Here is a 25,408-nt window from a genome sequence, read left to right as displayed (position 1 = left end):
AGGATTTTATTTCCTTAAGTACAATTAACGTCACAATACACAAATGTACTAAGATAATGAGAGTGTTCGGATGGATTTTTATTATGTATGTCTTACATTCCAACTCGCTGTACAATTTGTTGTCGAATTAGTTTATAATCCAGTGGAATGGTTAAAGTTCCCTGAGGGGCAGATGTACTCAGCGTTGGAGAGTGATACATTTTAGAGAGATAAGCTATCAACCAGACAGCTCCTAACTGACATTTTTCAATCACAGCCTGTAACATGTCAGGAGCTGATTAGCCGGTACTTTATCTCTCTCCAACGCTTAGTCAATGTAGCTTTGAATAGAAGTGGTATATTTCACAGAAGACAGCAGAGACCATGGTCTTGTTCCTGAACCATCCTTCTGAAGACAGTTATAGGGATATAGACTAATATAACTCCCCAACGTGCTAAGTTTTGGGCACATGTTCACCGCACAAGCTGAATCCATTGTAGATATATCACTGGGTAAAGAATGTGATAAACAGAAACTTGGTGAAACGAAAACGCCTACAGTTTTATCTACTAAAATCACTGCGTCCTAGTTAAAGTCTATAAGATCTTTGCCATACAGGAGGCACTTCAGCCAGGTGCCTCAGCGAGGTAGGCACTTCCAGGATAAGAACCTGGGGAGATTCTGACAGCATCTGATTGGATGCCTGAAACTGTGTCCCAGTAATCAAAACTAAGAACTGTTAATGTGGATATGTAATATATGTGTAACGAAAAGATGGGCAGTGGCTCGATGGGGTAGACAGCTTAGCTGCATAAATGGGGCAGTACGGACGGTGTAATGGTTACATTACTACCTTACTGCGCTGAGGTCATGGGTTCTATCCCCACCATGTGTTATATATACAGGGCAGCATGGACGGTGTAATGGTTAGCATTACTGCCTCACAGCACCGAGGTCATGGGTTCTATTCCCACCATGTGTTGTATATACAGGGCAGCATGGACGGTGTAATGGTTATAGCATTTCTGCCTCACAGCACTGAGGTCATGGGTTCCATTCCCACCATGGCCCTAATTGTGTGGAGTTTGCATATTCTCCCCGTACTTGCGTGGGTTTCCTCCATCCCAAAATATACTGGTAGGCTAATTGGCTCCCAACTAATGAACCCTAGAATATCTGTGTGTGTCTGTACATGTGGTAGGGAATATAGATTGTAAGCTCCACTGGGGCAGGGACTGATGTGAATGTTCAACAATCCTCTGTACAGCGCTGCAGAATATGTGTGCGCTATATAAGAAACTGTTAATAAATAAATGGTGAAGCTATTGGACGATACTAACATAAAAGAAGTTATCAATTACAACGGGTTAAATTTGCTAAGATGGGAGTTCAAATTTACATGGGATGTTGCAAGGGACAACCAATCAGATACCATCTATTATCTTCTAGTAGGTGCTAAATAAATAAGAAGTAGTCTCTGATTGGTTGCCCATTCCCCCAACAGAGGGTTAATTGTACACATACATTCTGTGACACTGATCATTTGCTACATGTCCCTCTGCAGGTATAGACACTGTCTATATATATATATATATGCAGGTGATGAAATGCGGGATAATGCAGCCCTGACTGGCGTATGTTGATTATCTCCCTGCTTTTTTTGAGGAGGATTCATCAAACACATCACATTGTCTCACCCTCCCAATGTTTAAACAGCTGGACAGGAGAGTTAATAGCTGATGGTTTAGTGACAAAGCCTCTTGTAGCTGCAAGGAAAATAAATAAAAGGTACAGTTAGTTCAACATTCAATACTTCCCTAAACCGGAGGGGTTAAAGCCACCAACAACACAGGCGCGGCGGAAAAACGAATCTTGTTTCAAATAGATTTTAAAAATAGGTTTCCAAAAAGCGGTGGAAAGAAGAGTCCATTTGTCATCCTTACAATGGTGGCGGAAACTGCTAAATGTGTAAACTAATTGTTCCTACTGTTATTTACCCGCTGTCAAAATTCAGTGGGGGATATTTATGATAACTGGTGCGAAGCGCAATGATTCAGTAACTCAATAGACGTTCGGTTTCATCTCCTACACTGCATTATAAAAAGAGTTTGGTTATACAGGTTCCGGGAGCTTTTTCTTGCCCCCACTGTGTCTATGCCCATGAGCCCATGTGTGTGTGTGTGTGTGTGTGTGTGGGGGGGGGGGGGGGGGCAATAAGCGGCACTCCAGCTGTTGATGAACTACACACCCCAGCATGCCTTGCATCATTTTCAGCATGGCCAAATAACAAAACTAAGGTAAGGCATGCTGGGATATGTAGTTCATCAACAGCTGTTTTTTTGTTAACTGCATCCACAGGATATATCCAACAAGTGAGGGACGGAAAGCTGGCCAATGCGTGCGCCTAAAACTTCGGAGGCATGGCCTGGTGGCACATGGTCTATATTTGCGATGCACCCGTGAGGCCACCCCCCCCCCCCCCCCCCGTTTTTGCCGCTGTAGGGGCATGGCCATGCACACAGTCCCTCTGTGTCTGGAAATAGATGCTGGGTGCATGCAGGGCCCAGGACAGTTCCAAGGTATGATCTATCTATCTATCTATCTATCTATAACAAAGCAAGGAAGGGTGCACTCACCAGTCTTGTATGATAGAAAACGTCCTTTAAATCAGGCAGCATGGCTATATAATTCCAGGGTTCAACGTTTCGGTCCCAGACAAGACTATTGTCCAAGTTCCAAGCTGCGACTGAAACGCTGAACCCTGGAATTATATAGCTTTGCTTCCTAAATAAAATGACTTTTCTATCTTACAAGGCTGGTGATAGTTTTGTATGATAGAAAGGCCCAACCATATACTGATACATTTCTGTTACTACACATGCGCAAATGGGAAAAATGCCACGCCATCTATCGGTAACCCACTGTGATTAGATACAACGCTGCTACGGCAAAAGTCAATTTTTCATTTGGGCACACCTTATACATATACTCCTAAAAGTCGACGTTACCTCCCCCACACTGACCCCCAAAAATAAACATAAAAATATAACATCACAGTTAAAAATTTGTTCCATGAATTACAAAGCCACAGAGCGTGGTAACTTTTTTAAAAAAAATGTCTGCAATCTAAAAATCAGCGTACAGTAAGTCGGAACGCCAGTATTAATATTTTCAAATATTTATCTAAATACATTGTGTAGGCACTTATATGTATCTCTCAATGAAAACGGACTGCCAAAAGGTTACCCGAAACGTCAGTCTGGGTGGTCGCTAATATTTATTTGTCCTTCCAGCGTAGAAACAGTTAACGGTGAAGTGTTACCGATGAGAAAAAGCAGACAAAACCATTTTTTTCCCTCAGCCAGGCTCCCCCTTCCCTCTCCCCTCTTTCCCTACATTTAAAGGGGAATTTTTATTTCCTGGCTCATTAAATCATTTGTCCTACAATCATAAGTAATTTTTTGAAAGGAGACACGCGTATTTAGCAAACAAATATCAGAAATCCCGACTCTATTCGCCTCTTTATTTATTTAATTCCCACAGTATATCTATGAGACAGAAACGGCCCCATCTGTTCACATTTAACATATAGGCTGATTCAGCAGAAAGGAAACAGAAACCGTTGTATTTTTTTATTTTTTTTTATTATTCTTTTTTACGTTCTTTCATCTTTTATTTTATTTATATGTGAAATGGCTTCTGGATTTTATTCAATGAAATAAAATAATAGCATTTGATATAGTGGAAGAATGTGGCTCGGCGGTTTAAATATTTCTGTATAATGTTCTAGTAACAGAATACTGAATGCTGAAGAGATGAAGTATAGGAACATTTACTAATTTAGCTGCCCTTCGCCCTTATTCTTATCATTCTTAGGGGTAGATGTATTAAGCAGTGATAAGGGAGGAGGAGTGAGTCAGAGGAGAAGTGGCCCAACCAATCAGCACCGAAGTAACATCTACAAATAATATAAAATTATACAGAGCAGCTGATTGGTTGCCATGGGCCACTTCTTCTCTGTCTCACGTCACCTCCCTTATCACCACTTCATACATCAGTCACTCCAATGGAGGCAACTTGTGCTAATGCCACACATGCAGCAGGTGCAGTGCCTCTGCAAATAAGGTCATGCGCTGCTATGGCAAAATAAGGATATACTGTACCTAGTTTTTGTTGTGAGTGATGCAGTAAAAGTGATTCAGTTCACCATCAAATTATTTTCTATTTCTGTTCATGGAGAAAAGTAAGTCTGTACGTTTATCCTGGGCAGACATGGCTGAAAAGGGGGTGGGCCCTGATGTAATGTGACATCAGCCACCTATCCCAAGCAAGCATCAAAACACCAGCGGGTTTATGGGCAGATCAAGAAATCGTATACTCCTGTGTCTCTACTGCACAGCATACTGTCCTGCTCGCATTCTGACTGTCTGGTTCTGTTGCTGCACAAGAGGGACAGCTAGTGATGTCATGATTGTGGGTGGTAACAGGGGGCGGGGAGGGAGTGGATAGAAAAATGTAGGAGTGTCACAACCATTTTATAGGCATCAACTGCATCCTGGTAGGCATTTTCACTGACACCAGCGTTTTGGTCTTATTGGCCATTATGGATAGCCATAGGTTTATACGCAACTGATGCTGCATTTTTTGTATGCAGTCACTTGGTTTTGCAAAGCCGCCATCCTAATACAAACACTGGCAGCCAGTGGCGGAACTTGTGTGTGGTGAGCCCAGGTGCAAAAGCAGTGAGTCCCTTAGTACTCAGGGACCCCGGTGCAACGCACCTGCTGCACCAATGCTCTTTCTGCCTCTGCTGCCAGTAGTAACATTTGCAGATTTATCACATTATGTTCGTACAAAGATGAAGGAGTGGAGGCAGTAGGGTACATCAGGCCTAAATTTGTTTGTTGTAAAAGTAATGACAGTCAGTCCTGCAAATGTAACTATCTTTTACTGCAAGATAGTCAGAAATTAGCTATGGTACTGTAAAACCAAAGTGTCTACTTAGAGTGATGCACATTGCCGGACTGAGAGTCAAACAGTGGGGCCTGTAATCACAGCACCAACGCTGTACAGTGCACCAACATCTTATATCAGTACCAGACATTATTATTGGTATTGCAGCATATACCTGAGTACACACAGTCTAGCAATGCAAATGTAAATGTTTAATCCTCATGACACGGTTAAACAAATACTGTGTTACCATCTCACATACTACATTGTTGGAATACATCAACGTATAGTCATATGCAGCCTTACATCTCACAAGTTACTTATTACAGTATATGCCACACATAACTAACAACATATATATCAGGGTTGCCGACTTGCAAAAAATCCTCTCCGGGAGAAGCCTGGAGAGGAATCTTTCATTACGAGTTTGGGGGCGGGGCTTAACGGTGATGTCATTAAGCCCCGCCCCCATTACGACAAATAGCCGAAATAACTGATTTCCATGGAGGTGGCGGGGCTAAAATGACACGATTGTGCCATTTTAGCTATGGGGGTCCAGGGCTGCCCCCAGGAAGTAATTGTTCTGCAAGTGTGGTGTTCCTACACACTAACAGAACAAGGGCAGCACCCCATGCACCCTCCTACTGACGCCACTTCATATAACATATATGATCTGCAAATATACCAGGCATCGGCTGTGCTGCAGAGCCTAGGTGAGACATATCAGGTGTACGCACCCGCCCACCCTACCGATATAGTGACGTTTTTATCGGACAGACATTATAATATCGGGTGTGCACACAGCTTTACAGAATAACAAAAACTACTACCTGGCTCATCTGTCCTTTTTTCACACATCTAGAATTTACGCTGAATTTGTTTCTTCTGTTTTCATAGAAAACCATAAACATTAACTTGCCAACTGTCACAGAACATTCAGGAGGCACTTGAATTTTGGCGACACCCACACGCTACCGGGAGAGCGGGTCTCTCCCCTACATCCTGTTTACATCTTAGTGATATGACCAGAACCGGTTCAGTGGTGATGCCACAATATAGGTAGAACCATGAGCCATATAAAAGTTTAAGGTAAATAAACGACTAATATAGGGTACACACCAGGACGACCTGCTCACGATGCACATTGTGAGCGGGTCGTCAGTGTCTCGTCCGACCCGCTCACGATGATGCGAAGCGCGCGACCCGCTCACGGATGTGCAGCGTGAGCGGTACCGCTCTGATGGGACCCGGGTGTATGGTCGTTTCCAGATCCTACCTCCTGTAGGTAGGATCTGAATAACGACCGACCGACCCGCGGGACCGCGCATTCGAACGGAATCAGATCAGAACAGGACAGAAAAGAAATCTACATCCAATAGGTGGGAATTGGATCTAGATTGATGGGATCGGGCCCTAGTCGTCCTGGTGTGTACCCAGCATAAGGTTGATATTTATTTACTAAGATGGGCGTTCTATTTCAGATCGGATGTTGCTTTTGGCAATAAGAGCAGTCCCCGCTGCTGCCTGGACTTGTGAGTCTGGGACCCGGGAGTCCCTCTGTGGGCACGCAGAGATGGAGGTGGCCGCAGGGCATGCTTGGAGGCAACTGTGGCGGATCCCTCACATATTAGCGCTGCGGAGAGAAACCATAGGTGGCGTAAGCCTCCGCAGCAATACCCCGCCGGGGATATATTTAATAATGCAGTAAAAACACAGAAACCAGGGTTTTTACTGCATTGCATCCTTAGTACATCCAGCCCCAGGTCGTGCGACATCTCTCCCCTTTAAAAAAATTTTTTATACTAAATGGCTATTTATTATTTTTTATTCTAACCATTATTTCCCATAAGTTTGTACCGCTACAGTCGTACATTGTAATATTCATGGCGTTCACAATCATACATACTGCAGTTCTGAACTGTTTGGGGTCATCGTGTATTGTGGGTGGTTTAGAAAGATCAGTACTGGGGGTTTCATGATTTCTCATGCAGAGAGCACATCTGAATAACACATTCCCGAATATAAAAGCCCTGACATTGCCCCAGAATGTCTTGGAACCTGTTGAGCGTTGCTTAGAGAGGAAAGTATTAGCAGTTAATGATCGCGGTTGATATACTTTTTGCTCATTTGCTGCCAAATTCTCAGCAGTTCTCAATATGTTTTTATTTTATATTTACAGTACTCCAGGTTGACAGTGACGTGTCTATATGGAAACCCCGTTATCTTTTCCGTATGTGGAACTTACGCTAGATTATTCAACCTGTCTCAGTCATTATGCCGCGCTACTCTAAGGTGAAATAAACGGGATAATCTGTTATGCCTTAAACTTCTTTACAAGTCTCTGCTAATAGAGCAGCAACTAAAGTGCAACGCCCCTGGGCAGAACAATGTTCCCTGTTTCATACTAACCAGCAGTAAAGGAGAATTTATATATAAGAAGGGTGCAACAAATCAGTAGCGGAACTTGGGTGGTGGGCCCCGGTGCAAAAATATTGTTTGGTCCCCCCTCCTTCACCCCAACCCAAGTACACAATGTGCAACATGGCAGTGAGTGACAGGGAAAAACAGTGGGTGACAGGAAGAGGGTGACAGGGGCAACAGTGGGTCCCTAGTACTCAGGGGTCCCGGGGCACTGCTCCTGCTGCACCAATGGTAGATCCACCCTGCAACAAATTAGAATTTTTTTTAGATATTGCCAAAATCTTATGTATGTTATCTACAGTCTCAACCAAATTGGGATTAGTTGCAATTTTAACTAACAGGGGATGAAATGATCATAGCCAGGAGCTAAAAATATGCAAACAATTTAGGCACACCCCTCAAATCCTCAAATGATGCCCAATATTCATGCTTATTCTTGGTGCTCTGGCACCTCTCACAGACAAGGGAGACCCAGCATTGGCTTCTAAAATGGAAAGATGCAGGTATGACTATGTTACTGGCCCTCCCTCAATATACGTTATACTGTCCCATCCTAATGCTCTAACTAACAAGGGGCCAGATTCTCTAAGCTTCAAATATGATAAAACGGAGAGTTATAAACAGCCAGCCAATCAGCTCCTGCCTGCCATGTTACAGACTGGGTTTGAAAAATTTCAGGCAGGAGCTGATTGGTTGGTCGTTTATCACTGTCTATTTTATCACTTTTGAAGCTTAGTGCATCCGGCCCAAGATCTGTTCATATAGGGGTACATTTACTAAAATTGGGGTTCTATTGAAGATAGGATTTTGCCTACAGCAACCAACCAGATTCTATTATCTTCTATAAGGTGCTAAACAAATAATAAGTAGAATCTGATTGGTTGGAATGGGAAACATCACAAATTCAATACAACTCCCATCTTAGTAAATTTACTCCATAAACTGTGTACAAGGTAAAGGTAGAACAGAGTTCAAATATTAGAGCATTATTTTTTGTTTACGAATTATGAATTATGGATATATATATATATATATATATATATATATATATATATATATATATAGGGGTGCACACAACTTATCACACTTGGTGGTTCTTTGTAGAAATACAAGGGTTAAGTTCTAGGTACAGTAGCTGAGGAGCATCACATTATATACTTCAATAATCTGTTTTATACATTTATAAATTTATTCATTCTGTAACCTGCTGGGAGCTTAATTAAAAATCAAGGAGGCTCCATTTAAAGCTCATTACTATGGTAATTTTATAACGGGGCGGTGATTAAGGAGCATTTAAAAGGAGACTTTTACATGGCTCTGGGGAGATGGGCATTGGCATTTTTTTATGAGGCTGCTCCAATTATTTATTCTCTAAATTGGAAACGGGGATATTAAAGAGCGAGAGGAAAAAAAACAAAACAAACAAACTGAGCTGCGGGAAGAGCTGGAATCTCTCTGTGCAGAGTTTCATTTCATATTGATATCCGCCAGCTAACTGTCTGGCGGTAACGACTTAGACCAGAGGATGTACAAATAGCCGGCAGAGGCCATGTGCAACGAGCAGACTGCCCACTGCGCAGGGCAAAACTGGAACCGCCATGCACCTCGATTTGTGTGAGAACCCAGATTTACTTTGACGTGATAAGTTTGTTTCGAAATACGAAAGCATTTGTGGAGGGATATTTTGGTGGAATGGACCGGTTCCTAGGTGTACCGTACGCTCCGCCAAGACTTTGGTGCATAACAAAAACAAGGGGGTTTCATCTACAAAGATGGGCATTCTATTGAAGTAGAATCTAACTGGGCAACAACTCATTTTCAATAGAACTCCCGTCTTCGTAAATTGACCCCAAGGTTTATTTTTGGCACAGTGCAATTACTGATATCAGACAATGGGATGGGGAGGGCACATTCTTTCTGTGTGTGTGGGGGGGGGGGGAGCACAGTCATATCCATTCTTTGGGTCTCATCCTGTATTTTGGATGGGTATCGCATAGAAGATCTGCAGTTTTTAGGTCGACACGGTCAATAGGTTGACAGGTACAAAAGGTCAATAGGGTCAAAACACAATTTTATTTCATTTTTTTTAGGGTGAAATCTTGTTTTGTAATACGTGACCCCCATCAGTTGTAATGTCTGTCCCCGTGGGTTCGCTTTCCTCGCCTTGCTTCGGGCACGATAATATTCTTAACTGTGGCACATGTGGATAGTAAATAAAGGTTGGTAAAACATGTAAAAAAAAAAACAACAAAACATGAGTTGATCATTTCTGCAGCGACATTTTAAACCCGTCGACCTTTTGGGGGAAATTTACTAAAGGAAATTTGTAAAAAAATAGGTGTATTTGTATCCAGAAATACACTTATTTTTGTCATTTACAATCCCAAAAATACGGCAATTCGTATTCATATTGATAGCACATCAATACGAATACGAATTGCCGTATTTTTGGGATACAATTTACTAAAGGAAATTTGTAAAAAATAGGTGTATTTGTATCCAGAAATACACTTATTTTTGACATTTACTATCCCAAAAATACGGCAATTCGTATTCGTATTGATAGCACATCAATACGACTACGAATTGCCATATTTTCGGGATAGCAAATGTCAAAAATATGTGTATTTCTGGATACAAATACACCTATTTTTTACAAATTTCCTTTAGTAAATTTCCCCCTTTGTATCTATTGACCTTAAGCACTGTTGACCTTTCATCTTTTAACCTTTTATACCTGTCGACCTTATGTACCGTTCGGCGATGCCAGATTAAACCCTGTAGAGGCCTCTAGATAGTCAAAATCTTGGGGCTCCACTCGCAAAACTCTTGGGGTCCCCCTTGCAAATGATCTCCTAATACATATACATTTTACCAACCAACAGACTATAATCTGGATAATGTACTGGAAACCTGTTGTCTGTTATTTATGTACTTTAAGTCATTAATAGGTGCATTACATTACTACATTATTTTCTCTATGGAGTTTGTATAAAATGTTTTCATTTCTTTAACTTAAATTAATTTTGTATCTTTTGGAATCAATTTAATAAAGATTGATTGTAATTTTCTTTCAAGATCAAATCAATATTATGTTGATCCATTGCCACGGGGCCCCTAAAAGGCAAGAGCATATGCCAGTGCCTACTCTTATTTGGTAATGTGCGACCTTATGGTGTTGGGTATGGGTCATTGGGCCTGATTCTGGTTCACTTGCAAAATCAAATTCTCTCCCTAATTGACAAAACCATGTGCATTGCAGGTGGGGCAGATGTAACATGTGCAGAGAGAGTTAGATTTGGGTGATGGTGGTTATTTTGTTTCTGTGCAGATTTAATTCTGGCTGCTTTATTTTTACACTGCAATATAGATATCAGTTTGAACACACCCCACTGAAATGTAACTCTCTCTGCACCTGTTTTGTCCGTTAAAGAAGGGTTTTGCTTTTGCAAACCAACCAGAATCACCGCCTATGTGTATCCATGTTAGTACTATATGTGCCAATGGCTGAAAAGATGTACAATACAAAATTTCATAAGTTTAATGAGGTCATTGGGTGGGCAGACGTCTAACACTTCGCTTACTCACTCTGTACTGAAGGGGTTAGCAGAGAGTTAAGTAAGTGAGTAATTTGGGGTCATACAGGTCTGTATACCTTCCCTGTACTTCCTACAATGCAGCTTATTGAGCAGGCCACTGTTTTCTTTGTAGCGCCTGCCTCTTTCCTATGTCTATTTTGTCTCGTTCCCTCTTTCCGTGTCCTTAGGATAACCCTGTGGTACACAGGAGAGCAAACACTGCTTCCCATGCCACATCCTTCAACTCCCTCCCGTGATCCTCTCAGATGCGGAGCGGTCTATCAAACATCGATGGAGTCTCAACAGCAAAACTCTTACTTTCTCTGTTCCGGTTTCTGGCTGTACCGGGAGTCACTCTTGCCTCTGTGCTGAATGTTTTGGATTTTCAATTTTGCAATTTTCTTTTTTCTTGTCTACTTGCCTATCCAGACAGTGTGATTAGGTGACTGGGACATTGTAGCACTATACACAGTTGTATCACATTTTGCATGGAATTGTTACTATATATTCTGGAGCAAAATGGTTCATTAGCAATATTACTTTGTAATTTTAGTTTTTATAAGTTTTTATAACCTTTAACAGGTTCCAGATAAAAGGTTGACCCCATATTATCAACATGTAATACGTCAACAGGTACAAGGGGCAGAAATGGTCCGCAGGTTGACAGGTATAGGGTTGACAGGTTCAAAAGGTCAACAGATTCAAGTTGTTGACACAATAATGGTTGACACAAGGTTTGTTTTCCATTTATGATCATTTTCATAATTTACCATGCAGTTGGGCTACAATTGGGAATAGGAACCTTTTGCCGAACATGTTGACCTTTTATTGTGGCGACCAGATCCATATTTTACTTGTGTCAGTCAATTGTGCCTGTGAACATTTTGTGATGTCTACTTTTTTCATGTCAACATATTGACCCAGTTGACACACTTTTATCATACCTCCTAGTTGTACTATATAGGGGACTGTACCAATGTCAGGAGGTCCAGTTTAAGGTTTCTTGAGACCCTAGCGAAACTTTAACTTACTGCCCCCTGAACCCCAATCCCCAACCCCACACTGCCATCAATACCCAATTTCTGTACAATTTTAGTAATTTTGCATTTTTTTGCTAAACTGTGATTCCTGCTAATCATTTAGTGTAGCTTAAAGATTTAGGGATTTATTCAGACCTGATGGCTGCTCTGGGAAGATGCAGAGCCCTGGGATCAGACAGCCGCCCCCCTGCCAGAAGGAAAACGCGCTCTGTGCAAGTCTGTGACGATCACACCGATCGGCGTCCAGTTGCAAATCCATTCACAACCGCCATTCTGTGCGTATCGCAAAACCGGGTCTGATTCAGATGCACTTGCTAAGCAGTGGCCGCTGGGTTTTTCTTTGCTACCCCGTCCCCTGCATGCCCCCGGCCCTCCCTTTCCGCAGCAAAAGCCCTGGCGAGTGTGTAATTCGCTGAAGCCAATGCGCATGAAAAACCCCGAATCGGCCACTAACTGAGTCAGCAATCAGCTGTTCGAGGCCAGAGCTCACGTCACACGCCTTCCCTGAAAACACGTTTTTTCTGACACTGGCCATTTACCACCACCAAATGCCAACTTCCTGTCAATCAAACAGCGATTACAAAATCGCTGTTATTTGTTGCTGTTTGGCATCACGCATGTGCACTGCGATTCATACACGTGCCCAGTCATTCAATAATCAACCGCCAAGCGAATTCGCACTACAGCAATCAGCTTCTAAATAACCGCCTAGTTCTACATTTAACATGTACAACTAACAATGCGTACATGAATAAACTGTGAAAAAAAAATTCTTAAGAATTGCAAACCCCCCCAAACCCTTAAGAACATATCAAGAAAGAAATAAACGCAAAAAGCAGTTATTCAAATACGTCAAACACTGTCTGGCGGGTTAAAGCAATAAAAGAAGAAAGTTGGAAATCTTCTTTTTCATGCAGAAAGGGGAATTTATGGATGCGTATATAGATAATCTGGAAATAGCTTCCGCAGAGACGTTGGGACCAGCAAATTAGGCACTGATTGGCAAGCAGAGCCGCTGATATACCCTGTGTTAATGTTCTCCCTACAGGAGTCCGATTGCTTTCTACTAGAAACTCATCAGCGCTGTAAATTATTAATACTCAAAAGTAAGAGGGGAGCCAGCTTAGAGCAACGTCTCCACCCTCTGTCATTGTTCCCTATTTTATGGGCAAAATGACATTTAACAGAAGGCTTAGGACAGGTTTAATATAAACCCCGTTGAGGACAATTGCTACCAGCAGATGCTTTTGCCCCTGCTGTGCCGCAGAGTTAATGGGGATGGTTTAGTTTTGTGGATTTTCATATAAACGTCCATACATAATGAAAAATGACCAAGTGCCGGTGACGCGTTTAATAGGTTAAAGGGTCAGCTCCACGTTAACGCAAACTGGACAACATGTTTAATGGGTCAGAAACACGAAGAACCAAATTGACCCAGCTAATAACTGTTATAATTAATGGGCTAATAGGGTCAGTCCCACTAGAAACACACTGATGCGTTAAGGAAGCAGTCACAAGTGAAAGCCAGAGGTCTTAATGACGGACATGTTTTATGGGTTAAAGGTCACATCCACTGGGAGCAACATTTAGTAATAACCCTGGCATGCTCATTTGCATATAATTATGGCTACGGAAAGGACACCGGGAAATGATAAGAGGCATGTGTTTCATTACATTTGTTACATTGCCCCCCCCCCCCCCCGACCTAAGGGAATTAGATTCTTGCTTCACCTAATACAATGCAACTTTGACTTAAGTTGAGAGAGTTGGCGTCGATGCGATTAACCCTTCAGTGGCCCTCTTCCTCACTCCTTCCTTTTGTCCCTCAATTTTAATCCGTTGCTTATTTTTTCCGGCTAAAACTCAGCGGGATTTTTTTTTCTAAGTACATACCAATGCATGACTCAATGCTATAGCAACCTTAAAAAATATTTCAAGGGTGGGGGTAGAGGATTAGAGATGTGGGGGTTCGGTCCCCTCTGTGTTGTGTATTCACACTGCTGTTTACTATCAAACAAGAGCGAGGAATTCAAATAGCTTTCAGTGACACGGGATTAAATCCAAGTAAAAAGGTTTAATCTCACTTAGCAACCTTCCACGCACACAGTGTGTGAAATAGTAGCCTTGGTTACAGCAGCGGCAATATACAGCAATGTGCATGGATTGTCTGTGTGGATATATAAAGATGTGTATAAAGTTTTTGAATCTTTTTTTTTTTTATTGACTTTTGATCTTGAACGTTGATCAGTCCCTGTACACATGCAATGTTCCAATCCAATGTAATCTTGTCATTTGTGTGTCATATAGGCTTCTAAACTACATTTCAAATACTAGACATTTTTGTACCGGCATACACTCCAGGGAACTTATACAGCCTGGAAACACAACCTTGAACTGCTGCAAACCTTGGAATATCCAGTGTGCATTAATATTCTCTGATCTCAGGCATTGCAGCGCTTGTTAGTACCATTATGAGGCTGCGGGTGGCTGCACTGGTACTTTTACAGTTACACCATGCAATTCTCTTTTTTAATCCCAACAAATATATACAGGTTGAGTATCCCGTATCCGAATATCCGTTATTCGAATTATTCCGAAAACCATACATTCCATTTTTTTTTTTTTTAATAAAAACTCACTGGGGACATGATATGCAACAATACTACTGAGGACATGATATGTAACTGGCACTACTGGGGACATGATATGTAACAACACTACTGAGGACATGATATGTAACTGGCACTACTGGGGACATGATATGTAACAACACTACTGAGGACATGATATGTAACTGCCACTACTGGGGACATGATATGTAACAACACTACTGAGGACATGATATGTAACTGGCACTATATATGTGCAAGACAATGATTGCTTGGCATTTAAATTCAGTATCTGAGATAGGACACAAATTTTGTTTCATGTTTTGAAACCTTGTTTTTTTGAACAAATACAATATATTTATGTGCATTTCATGTGGTTGATGTGTTTATACAGCATAAATGCAAGATACTTCAAAATACATAATTGAAATATTAAAATATTCTGAAATATGGAATAATCCGTTATCCAAAATTCTCCTGGTCCCGAGCATTTTGGATACGGGATGCTCAACCTGTATATGTATATATATATATTTATATTTATATTTATTAACACCATTTGTTGTTGTGGAGAGGAAGAAGAATATGTTCACGCTGACATCCACAATGTATTAAGTTAAATGAAAGCGACTGTAATTTAACACACACTCCTGTTACTTGTGCCTGTGCATCCTACAGACTGGATATAGCGCTGTCTCTATGGTTGCCCAGAAAGAGAAGCAGAGGAACGGGACACTTTAACTTTGCCTGGGTTTCATTATGGGGCCTTTAAATGGGAGAGATAAGTAGGAGAGAAGAGTAGGGGCACAGCGGGAGAGAAAGGCCCAGAAGTGCTCTGCAAACAGTAACATGTGATAAGGCGCTTTATCTGCATCTGTGTTTGGGATAAGGATCAGAAGCACCTGTACACACACAGCTTACATGCATCCCCGGGATTATCATCACTTTATTTTGGGTTCTGTGTGCCAGCAGGAAAGTCCTATTATATTCCTTTCTAAGAGCCCTGTGTTAGATATGTAACCTTATTTGTACAACATTTTTATCTACTCTCTGCGCCTGTGTTGCCATTCAGTGTATAGGAAAGGGTGTACTGATCGGTGGTCACAGAGGCAGCGTCTGGTCGGTATAGAACTATCAGATTCTGCAGGATGTAAGCATCCCGGCAATTTTCAAATCAGTTGTGTCTGTGAATAATGGCGATAACTTATGTTGCACGGTGGGACACAATTGTGGCGTTTAATATACTGTATAGGCCCCAAATTATTTATACATAAATCATGTTTTCAGGCTTTAGCAGATCCAGTCTGTACAGTAATGATGATATAGCCAGGGCAGGCGACAGGGTGGGGGGGGGCATTAAATGGGCACCTGTACTGCGCCCCAAGTTCTGAGGGGCTCAGGGGCAACACCTAGCCATGTATAATAATGGCACCGGGCAGCCAGGCACTTGCTGGCTGCCTGGTGCCTGGAAGGCAAATTTTTTGGACTACCTGTAACCCCCCCCCTTGGGCCTGGTCACTTCTCCGTCTACGGATATCGATGACTTTAGTGACATCCTGTGACGCCCACACAATGCCGTGTGCATATTAATTATATATTTTTTCAAAAAACATATTCAATATGCAATGTAATAAAATGTCACGTCTGGGGGTGTGGTTGAGGGGCCCCAGAGATTCCAGTGTACTGGGCCCCAACATTTCTGTTGCCTCCCTAGATATAGCAGTATAACCATTTAAAGAATGGAATAGAAATGAGCATCTGTGGTAGGTGGCATGACCCAAAATATTCTTGTAAAATGGTTCGCACCTGGTCTTGGGGAAGAATCATCAGACATTAATAGGCCAGATGCACTAAGCTTCAAACGTGATAAATGGAGAGTGATGGCATTTGTATGAGTCACTTTGTGCATCAGAAGATGAGAAGTTCTGGTAATAGACTTTTTGAATTCTGTTTTTGCATCACCATTTTGCTGAATGGGCATTGTGCATGGCATCGAAGGGGACGATAAAGGTGCAGCTTCAGATCTATCTGTGTGATTGTGAACATCGATCTGCCACTGGATATCTGGGCGACCCGCAGGTTACTCAGGATCTCGGGGCAGACTATGCAGCTAGTGCCAGTAAGACAGCAACTAAAGGCCCCAACAAGCCCCATTTTCTGAAACAGCCCATCTCTACACCCCCAAATGGCTGCAGACTGTCACTCACCTGATGTCACTGGCCTGGGGGGTGATTCTGGTTAGTTTGCAAAAGCAAAATACTTCTTTAATAGATAAAACCATGTGCACTGCAGGTGGGGCAGATGTAACATGTGCAGAGAGAGTTAGACTCTCTCTGCACATGTTACATCTGCCCCACCTGCAGTGCACATGGTTTTGCCCATTTGTCCTGCGATCACGTCTGAATAAGGCCCTACTGTATATCTGCTCCGTGTATGTGTGTTGCCGCTCTTGTGCGCGCGCAGATCTGAAAAAACCTGCTCAAATGCAAAACGAGCAAACGCGCCGATATCCACCTCTGAATCAGCCTATCAGCGCATTGGGTATGGGTCATAGGGTCGATATTAACAAGGTTGACAGTCATTAAGTCGACCACTATTGTTGAACAGGCCATAGATCAACACAGTGTAAGGGTCGAAAGATCGACACAAGCAAAAGGTCGACATGGAAAGGGTTAACATGCGGTTTTTTACTCTTTTGGTGGCTGTTGACTTACGTCGACATGGTCACCATATAAGTACCTTGTCCCCTCGCTATGCTCAGCACACTATTGTATTCTTCCTCTATGTCCACTTTGATAGTAAAGTATGAAAAAACATCTGTTTTGGGGAAAAAAACTGAAAAAGGCATGTCGACCTTTCAAATGTTGACATACCATGTCAACCTATGTCCTGTCGACAAATACTGTTCACCCTTTTGAGTGTCTACCTTTTTAATGTCGACCTGCCGACCACCTGCAAAATACAACTATTAATATTCACATCAAAACCTGTGTACCATTTTCTACTACATCTGTGGTGTCAAACTGATGGCCCTCCATCTGTTGTGGAACTACACATCCCAGTATGCCCTGCCATATATTTTATATAATGGATTGCTAAAACTGTGGCAGGGCATGATGGGATGTGTAGTTCCAAAACAGATGTAGGGCCATGAGTTTGACACCACTGTACTACATTAACCCTTTCAGGTCCAACGTCTAGTCAAGCGCAACAGCCCTAGCGCCAGAAGCAGATCCAATGGTGAACTTCTTCAATTAAGAACATTAACATCGTTTGAATTAAAAAAAATATATATACATTGAATTTAAACATTTAAAACAGAATGTTTTTTGCAAAAAAAAAAAAAAATTAACCTGCAAACAGTTAAAAGGTATCTAAACAAATGATATCTAAAAGCTCACAGCTCACTATGCACAACAAAAACATCTAATAAAAATTCCACTTAAACGCCATCATTCACCACTTTTTACGCACACAATGATGCCGTTACCGTTCGGTGGAAGTTATTTTCTAATTGTTAAACAGTGCTGTGATTGCAGTTAAAGCTCCTTACTTTTCCAGCAGCTGTTTCATGCCTATTCTGAGAATATTACAAATGAAGTCTTCAGGGTGTCGTTTTGTGCCGATATGAAGCAGAGCGGGGGGCAGGAGAGAGCTGTTAGGAACAACAGCAAACGAGACTTTTGGAAATGAAAAATCGTTTTAATTCGAAAGCTCAGAGCAATAACGAGAGGGGTTCTCGTAAATTTCTCAGCCTTGTGATAGATATCGGTCATAAAGGAGAATCCACAGGAAGTATTTTATTAGGCAGGGAGGAGGGACGGATATCACTTGTACTCTTTACGGCTTTGAATGTGTTTATCAGATCTCAGACAATTTTAACTCATTCTGTCCTTAAAAGGGTTAATGTGGGGGTCTGACCTTAACGTGCGCTAACCTTACAAAAATCATTTATAGACACAGGTTCGGACTAATAAACTAAAGAGGACTACATAATAGGAGTGACAAGACTATAGAATGCAGTCGTTATGGATGTAGCAGGAATTCAAGCGGATGTGCTCTTCAGTAGGTCATATGTTGTAGACTGGAGAATGAACGCTACATGGTAGGGTCAATGACGCGCAAGATGCCAACGTGTAATGGCTCAGCGGCAGGTGTCTTTCGCTCATCGTGTTTGGGCAGCACGCATGTTGCAGAGCTCCTTGCGTGGAATGGAACTGGCCGCTAAAAGGCCAGTTCAATATTCCGTGAGATCCCTTTGGAGTGTTGCGCGTTGTGCACATCTGGGTATTAGAAAGAATAATATCTGTGAGACACAATCACAAATAAGATATTACTAAAATATTAAAATAAGAGAGTACCTATCACCTACACACATAAGTACAGCAAATGGTTTATCGCTTGTTAAAGCGGTAAAGCTTCTTGGGACTCCACCTTTGCACATACCTGCATGGCGTTAGCCGCCTTGGTGGCAGGATACTATTCATGCATATTAATAAGACTATAAGTATCCCATATGCTGGGAAAGGCTCTTGGTGCACTTGTGAAACACTAACATAAAACATTGAGCAGACAGCAGCGAGAGTGTAGGGTCCATTTCTGCAAAAATGGGCATGGTATGGGAAATGCATGGCATGATCTAATTTGTCCAATGTTGGGAATGTTGGGAAGGTTTTTTAAATAATAATTATTATTATTACTATTATTATTATTAATAATAATAATAATAAAATTAATTATTATATTATTATTGTTAGTGACTTATATCGCAACAGCATATTCTATTGCGATTTACAACTGAGAACAAAATAGTGCTAAAACAGGACTTGGTAATAACACACAGACAAAGAGGTAAGAGGGCCCTGCTCGCAGGATTCCAGTGTATATCTATACGCTGCAGTTAGGCTTTTATTTTGACATTACCCAACAGTATATAATGGCCAAAAGCACAGGGGGGGAGGGGGGGGGCATCAGATGTTCAATAAACCTGGAGCAGGTGGTTTTGGTGGTGGTAGCCACCCAGCTTATACCCTTGCTTGCATTGCATCTGCTGTTATATAATCCATCCATGCTGTTCCTACTGGCTGTTGGCCAAAGTTTTGTGTGGCTCTTAATTCCCCATGGAATCTTTTCAGCCATGTCCTAATATAATTCATGTGATGAGCATAAGTTTATATCCAGGCTTAAAGTCCTGCCTAGAACCACCTTGTGGCTGTCAGTTGTCCATTGCAGGCCTGATATAATTTCCCGCTCTTACCTGTCCCTTTAAATGATGTAATCACACGTTACACAACTAGTGATTGTGTTTCCTCTTGCTTTGAAAACTTCCTGTCGAATAAAAAATAATAATTGCTCGTATATAGTATATATGGGGATGAGAACTATTTATAAAGCTTCTTGAAGCGCAAGTAATGTGCGCAGCGCAGCTCCTATCTCTGCGCTGATAATACATGTTGTACTGAAACAATTAAACATGTTTGCGGATAAACAGAAGGAAATTAAGGGCAGGGGAGAGACAGCGGAGAGGCAGAGGGCGAGATATTAAAAGAATAAACATTGAAATGAAACTGCTAAGGAAAACTGAAGGGCCAAATTTAACGCTAGAAGTGAGTTGCATAGATAAAGAATTAGTCGTACATTAAACAGATGGTGTCGAGCACCCTTGTATCCTATACGTGTATTTACAAATGAATCATCAACTTAACTATGATTTATATATTATATTATTATTATATTAATGTGTAAATAAAAGGTGTGTTTAGTTATATATAAGATCACTGTTTCCATCCAAATATATATACATATATATATATATATATATATATATATATATATATATATATATATATATTGATAGTGTCAGTTGTTTAATAAGTTATCGTGTCATTGGCAAAATGTACAACTTTATTAGGAGGATTGATAATGTTATATAGTGTGATAGATTAGTTATAAATCAGTAGGGTTTATTTATACAAAATTAATAATATATTGCTTGTTCAAGATCACTGCTTTTCATAGCGTAATGAGGAGAGGGGCAGATTTTAAATTAAATCCATTGCAGAACTTTAATACAAAGCTCCTGTTGCACTCTCACAATGGCGGCAGCCACTGTTCATAGTAATGCTAATATTTAACAGTTCAAACCTGCTGGCACTCAAACATCCTATAACACCCAGTCCCAGTGCCGAATAGAGAAGTATACAAAAAATCAAAACAATAATGGTAGTACAGAGGCATAAACTCAAACATAAAGGATATGTATTTATCAAGATTTTGGGGTATAACCCCTTCCTCAGGACACAATCTTACAGGACAACAAATACATTATTATTTGATTTTATTTATATATACAGTATATAAAAAGCGGAATATTGGAGTGTGCTAGTTTCTAGTACCACCCAAAGCAGTAATATGTATCAATTATATTGACATTCTTTCTTCATATGTCCAATATCCGGATATATTCAAAATATACTGCAGAATACGTTGTGTGGTGTAGTAATTTATTTAAGAAGATACCCAACACGTTTCGTCAAAATGACTTCATCTGGAGCATAACAGGGATAAGTATCTTATCACTAGATCCAAAGTGATCTTTTTGTGGTATATACAGTTTCGTAAAATCAGATGGGAAAGATAGATGTGCCAGATATTTTTTGAATGGCCACAATGTAATTCTGTCCTTCACTATTTGTGCCTGTCTGTGGTGGGCCCATGGTGTGACCGGCATACACCTGTCTGTGGTGGGCCCATGGTGTGACCGGCATACACCTGTCTGTGATGGGCCCATTGGGTTCCCGGCATACACCTCTGTGGTGGGCCCATGGTGTGACCGGCATACACCTGTCTGTGGTGGGCCCATGGTGTGACCGGCATACACCTGTCTGTGGTGGGCCCATGGTGTGACCGGCATACACCTGTCTGTGGTGGGCCCATGGTGTGACCGGCATACATCTGTCTGTGGTGGGCCCATGGTGTGACCGCATACACCTGTCTGTGGTGGGCCCATGGTGTGACCGGCATACATCTGTCTGTGGTGGGCCCATGGTGTGACAGGCATACACCTGTCTTTGGTGGGCCCATGGTGTGACCGGCATACACCTGTCTGTGATGGGCCCATTGGGTGCCCGGCATACACCTCTGTGGTGGGCCCATGGTGTGACCGGCATACATCTGTCTGTGGTGGGCCCATGGTGTGACCGGCATACACCTGTCTGTGGTGGGCCCATGGTGTGACTGGCATACACCTGTCTGTGGTGGGCCCATGGTGGGACCGGCATACACCTGTCTGTGGTGGGCCCATGGTGCACCCCGCATACACCTATCTGTGGTGGGACCATGGTGTGACCGGCATACACCTGTCTGTGGTGGGCCCATGGTGGGACCGGCATACACCTGTCTGTGGTGGGCCCATGCTGTGGCCGGCATACACCTGTCTGGTGGGCCCATGGTGGGACCGGCATACACTTGTCTGTGGTGGGCCCATGGTGTGATCGGCATACACCTGTCTGTGGTGGGCCCATGGTGGGACCGGCATACACCTGTCTGTGGTGGGCCCATGGTGTGACCGGCATACACCTGTCTGGTGGGCCCATGGTGTGACCGGCATACACCTGTCTGTGGTGGGCCCATGCTGTGGCCGGCATACACCTGTCTGGTGGGCCCATGGCGGGACCGGCATACACTTGTCTGTGGTGGGCCCATGGTGTGACTGGCATACACCTGTCTGTGGTGGGCCCATGGTGTGACCGCATATACATGTCTGGTGGGCCCATGGTGTGACTGGCATACACCTGTAGGTGGTAGGCCCATGGTGTGACTGCCATACACATGTCTGGTGAGCCCATGGTGTGCCCAGCATGCACATGTCTGTGGTGGGCTCCCAGATCTGATCACAATTTTTTCCTTAAACCCCATGTCCTCTACCCCCTTTATGTTATGCAACTCTGCCATATCTTGCATCCCTGACCCACTTTGTAGTGGCTGGACCCCTTTTTGGGCCCCTGGGACCTTGTGGTGTGAGGATTGTGGGTGTTATTGGCTGTGAACCTAATGTGGACCCAATCAATGTGTTATACCCCCTCTATGTTATACAACTTTGCCATATGTTGCTTCCCTGACCCACTTTTTGTAGTGGCCAGACCCCTTTTTGGGCCTCTGGCAGGGGTCTGGATTGGGGTCTAAGTGACTGTTGTCCATAATCTGAACCCAATTAATGTCCTCTCCCCCTATATGTTAAGCAACTTTGCCATATCTTGCTTCCCTGACCCACTTTGTGTAGTAGGCGGACCCCTTTTGCCCCCCCCCCCCGACCCCCAACTCAATATAGAGTTTGCTTTCTGTATCAGATCAAACCAACACAACACCAGTAATCTACATCAGCCCTCTGAACTGTGTACCTATCATAGCCACATAATAAGATAATGGCATAAGGAACAAAACCAAATAAAGACACACAATAATGCGGTTTTCTCTTGGCGATAACACATTTCACTAATATATCTATTTATAAATTGAAAAATGAGCTCAACTAGGCCTCATCCTTGTTTACCCCCTAATCCCTCCAAATAGCTCTCATCTTCTACAAGGACAGGCCCATTTTATAATAGAGATATCATACATCTGAGAATTGAGACTGTATTGTAATGTATCTTTCTATAAAATGGAAATCTACAGAAGTGTGACCATATTAAACACAATTGTACAAATTCTGAAATCACACACCAGAAACATGAACGATTTTCTCTCAAAAACCTACTTCTAGCCAGACCCTAGGCACTGGCCTTAGTTACCTTATCAATGTCTATCTCTATAGGGTGCCGTGGCTTTCCTTTTGACTAACATTACAGAGAAACGTGGTCAGAAGTCAGACAATGTGTACCGAAGCAAATTCTGACACCGTGGCTCTTACATAATCCATCTTTTGTCTGTTTCAGGCTTTTTGCGGCAAAATGCAGTGGATGCATGGAGAAAATCGCCCCAACGGAATTTGTAATGCGTGCCCTGGAGTGTGTGTACCACCTGAGCTGCTTCTGCTGCTGTGTATGTGAGCGACAACTAAGAAAAGGGGATGAGTTTGTGCTGAAGGAGGGACAGCTATTGTGTAAAAGTGACTACGAAAAGGAAAAAGACCTTCTAAGCTCGGGGAGCCCAGATGACTCGGACTCTGGTGAGTAGGCTGGTTTGCTAAATGTATTTTATAAATAGGGATGAGTGGTTTGACTTTACTCGGATTTACTGTACTTGGTTCTTATTGACAAATGATCGCAATTTCGCATTTTGGTTGTCACATGTTTTGGATAGCCAGTAAGATCCCACTTTGAGATCCGAGTAAATCGGAGTAAAGCCAAACCCGCTCATCCCTAATTATAAATTAATAAATAACTTAACAATTACATAAGAACAATGGCCTATAAACCCCAAGGCTGGGAAAGGTTGCATGCAAAATGTTATTACTTGAGGTTTACATTTTGTGATGGTTTGTAGTCTTGTGACAGATCGCTCAGCACACAGCACTGGAGCAGCGCTGTGTGCTGAGTGATCTGAGTGAGTCAATGTTGATCAATACAAAGCTCAATTCGCCCCATGTGTAAGGGCATTAGATCTAGTCAAAATTGCCTTGCCTGCACAGTCTATCTATCTATACACTGACTTACACCCCTTTCAGATTGCACCTAATTACCGGGTTCATGCCAGTTTGTTGCCGGTTCGACCTGGTAATAGGTGCGATCTGAAAGGTCTTACCGGGTCCAGCAAACCGGCAGCAACCTGGCATTTTGAACTGCTAAAAAAGCAGGGATCTAGTTCCAAATTGTTCCGGGTTGCAGTGCAGTGTGAACAGGTCGAGCGACCCGGTTCCCATCCAAGTGGTGCCTCCTCCCCCACCCCCGATGCCACTCCGCTCTGCCCCCCTCACAACGTCATTGACCTGGCAATATTGCGGGGTCACTCTAGGGGCCAGAGAAAGCAAAAAGCAGGGTCGCTTTTAGACTGAACCATTTCAAAGTCCCCTGCGACCCTGCATTTTGTGATCTGAAAGCGGTATTAGTGTTGGTATCTAAGCAGGAGAAATATTCTCTCAAAATCTCACCTTGTGTACATCCCTTACATAGTAGAGAGTCTGAATACTCAATTTAATTATTCTCCCCAAAAGATGGACAGTTAAAAGACATGATGGAATTATACTAGCGTTATTGTTTACATTAATGTGCACATTGTTACTGTATTATGGTATATATGTATATAGCAGATTTTTAGAGCACATTACCTATATAAGTGACTCTATAGCTGTGTACACATGCATCGATTTTTGGCTATTTGGGATTCGAGTTTGCTTATAGCAGCAAAACCGAATCCACATCAAATGGTTTTTAGGACACTTTCGATCTGTATTCGATTCGATACGCACTCCTGTTTTCTCAAAATCGAAAAGAAAAATAGACAAGGAAATATCGACTTCGATCCAGTAAATCGAATGTGTACTATGTACCATGAATGTAAATCCAATTCGATATTGAAATCGATATCTAATGCAAAAGTACAGATCTAATGCCGAATTAAATGGAAAGATCTACTGCCAGATCTAATAGAAAATCGAATCTAACATCGAATCTAAAGCAAAATGAAGTGTGTGTACAGGGCTAGAGACTCAGTACCCGGAGTGTTATGCTTCTTTGTGTATGTTATATGCATCTGAATGACATATAGCTGGATCTTCTCACTCTCAGCATGACATTATATATCTCTGCGGGTTCCTATAAAGCTAGCATTTTATTTTATAGCTTTGCCTATTACATTATTGCTGCGCAGGACATTATATCACTGCAT

The 25,408-nt window shown here is 42.2% G+C and overlaps 1 protein-coding gene across 1 annotated transcript in view; it reads left to right on the top strand.

Moving 5' to 3' along the window:
* LMX1B (LIM homeobox transcription factor 1 beta) overlaps positions 1-25,408 on the top strand; it is a 143,704-nt gene that overhangs the window by 107,418 nt on the left and 10,878 nt on the right. Inside the window, exon 3 of the mRNA XM_083160471.1 lies at positions 23,518-23,750. Coding sequence (XP_083016597.1) covers positions 23,518-23,750 — 233 coding nt within the window. The remainder of the gene's footprint in view (positions 1-23,517; positions 23,751-25,408) is intronic.

Source organism: Crinia signifera, chromosome 9 (assembly GCF_055691185.1).
Source record: "Crinia signifera chromosome 9, ASM5569118v1, whole genome shotgun sequence".
In the NCBI taxonomy this organism is placed as follows: domain Eukaryota; kingdom Metazoa; phylum Chordata; class Amphibia; order Anura; family Myobatrachidae; genus Crinia; species Crinia signifera.
This window is presented reverse-complemented; position numbering and strand designations above follow the sequence as displayed.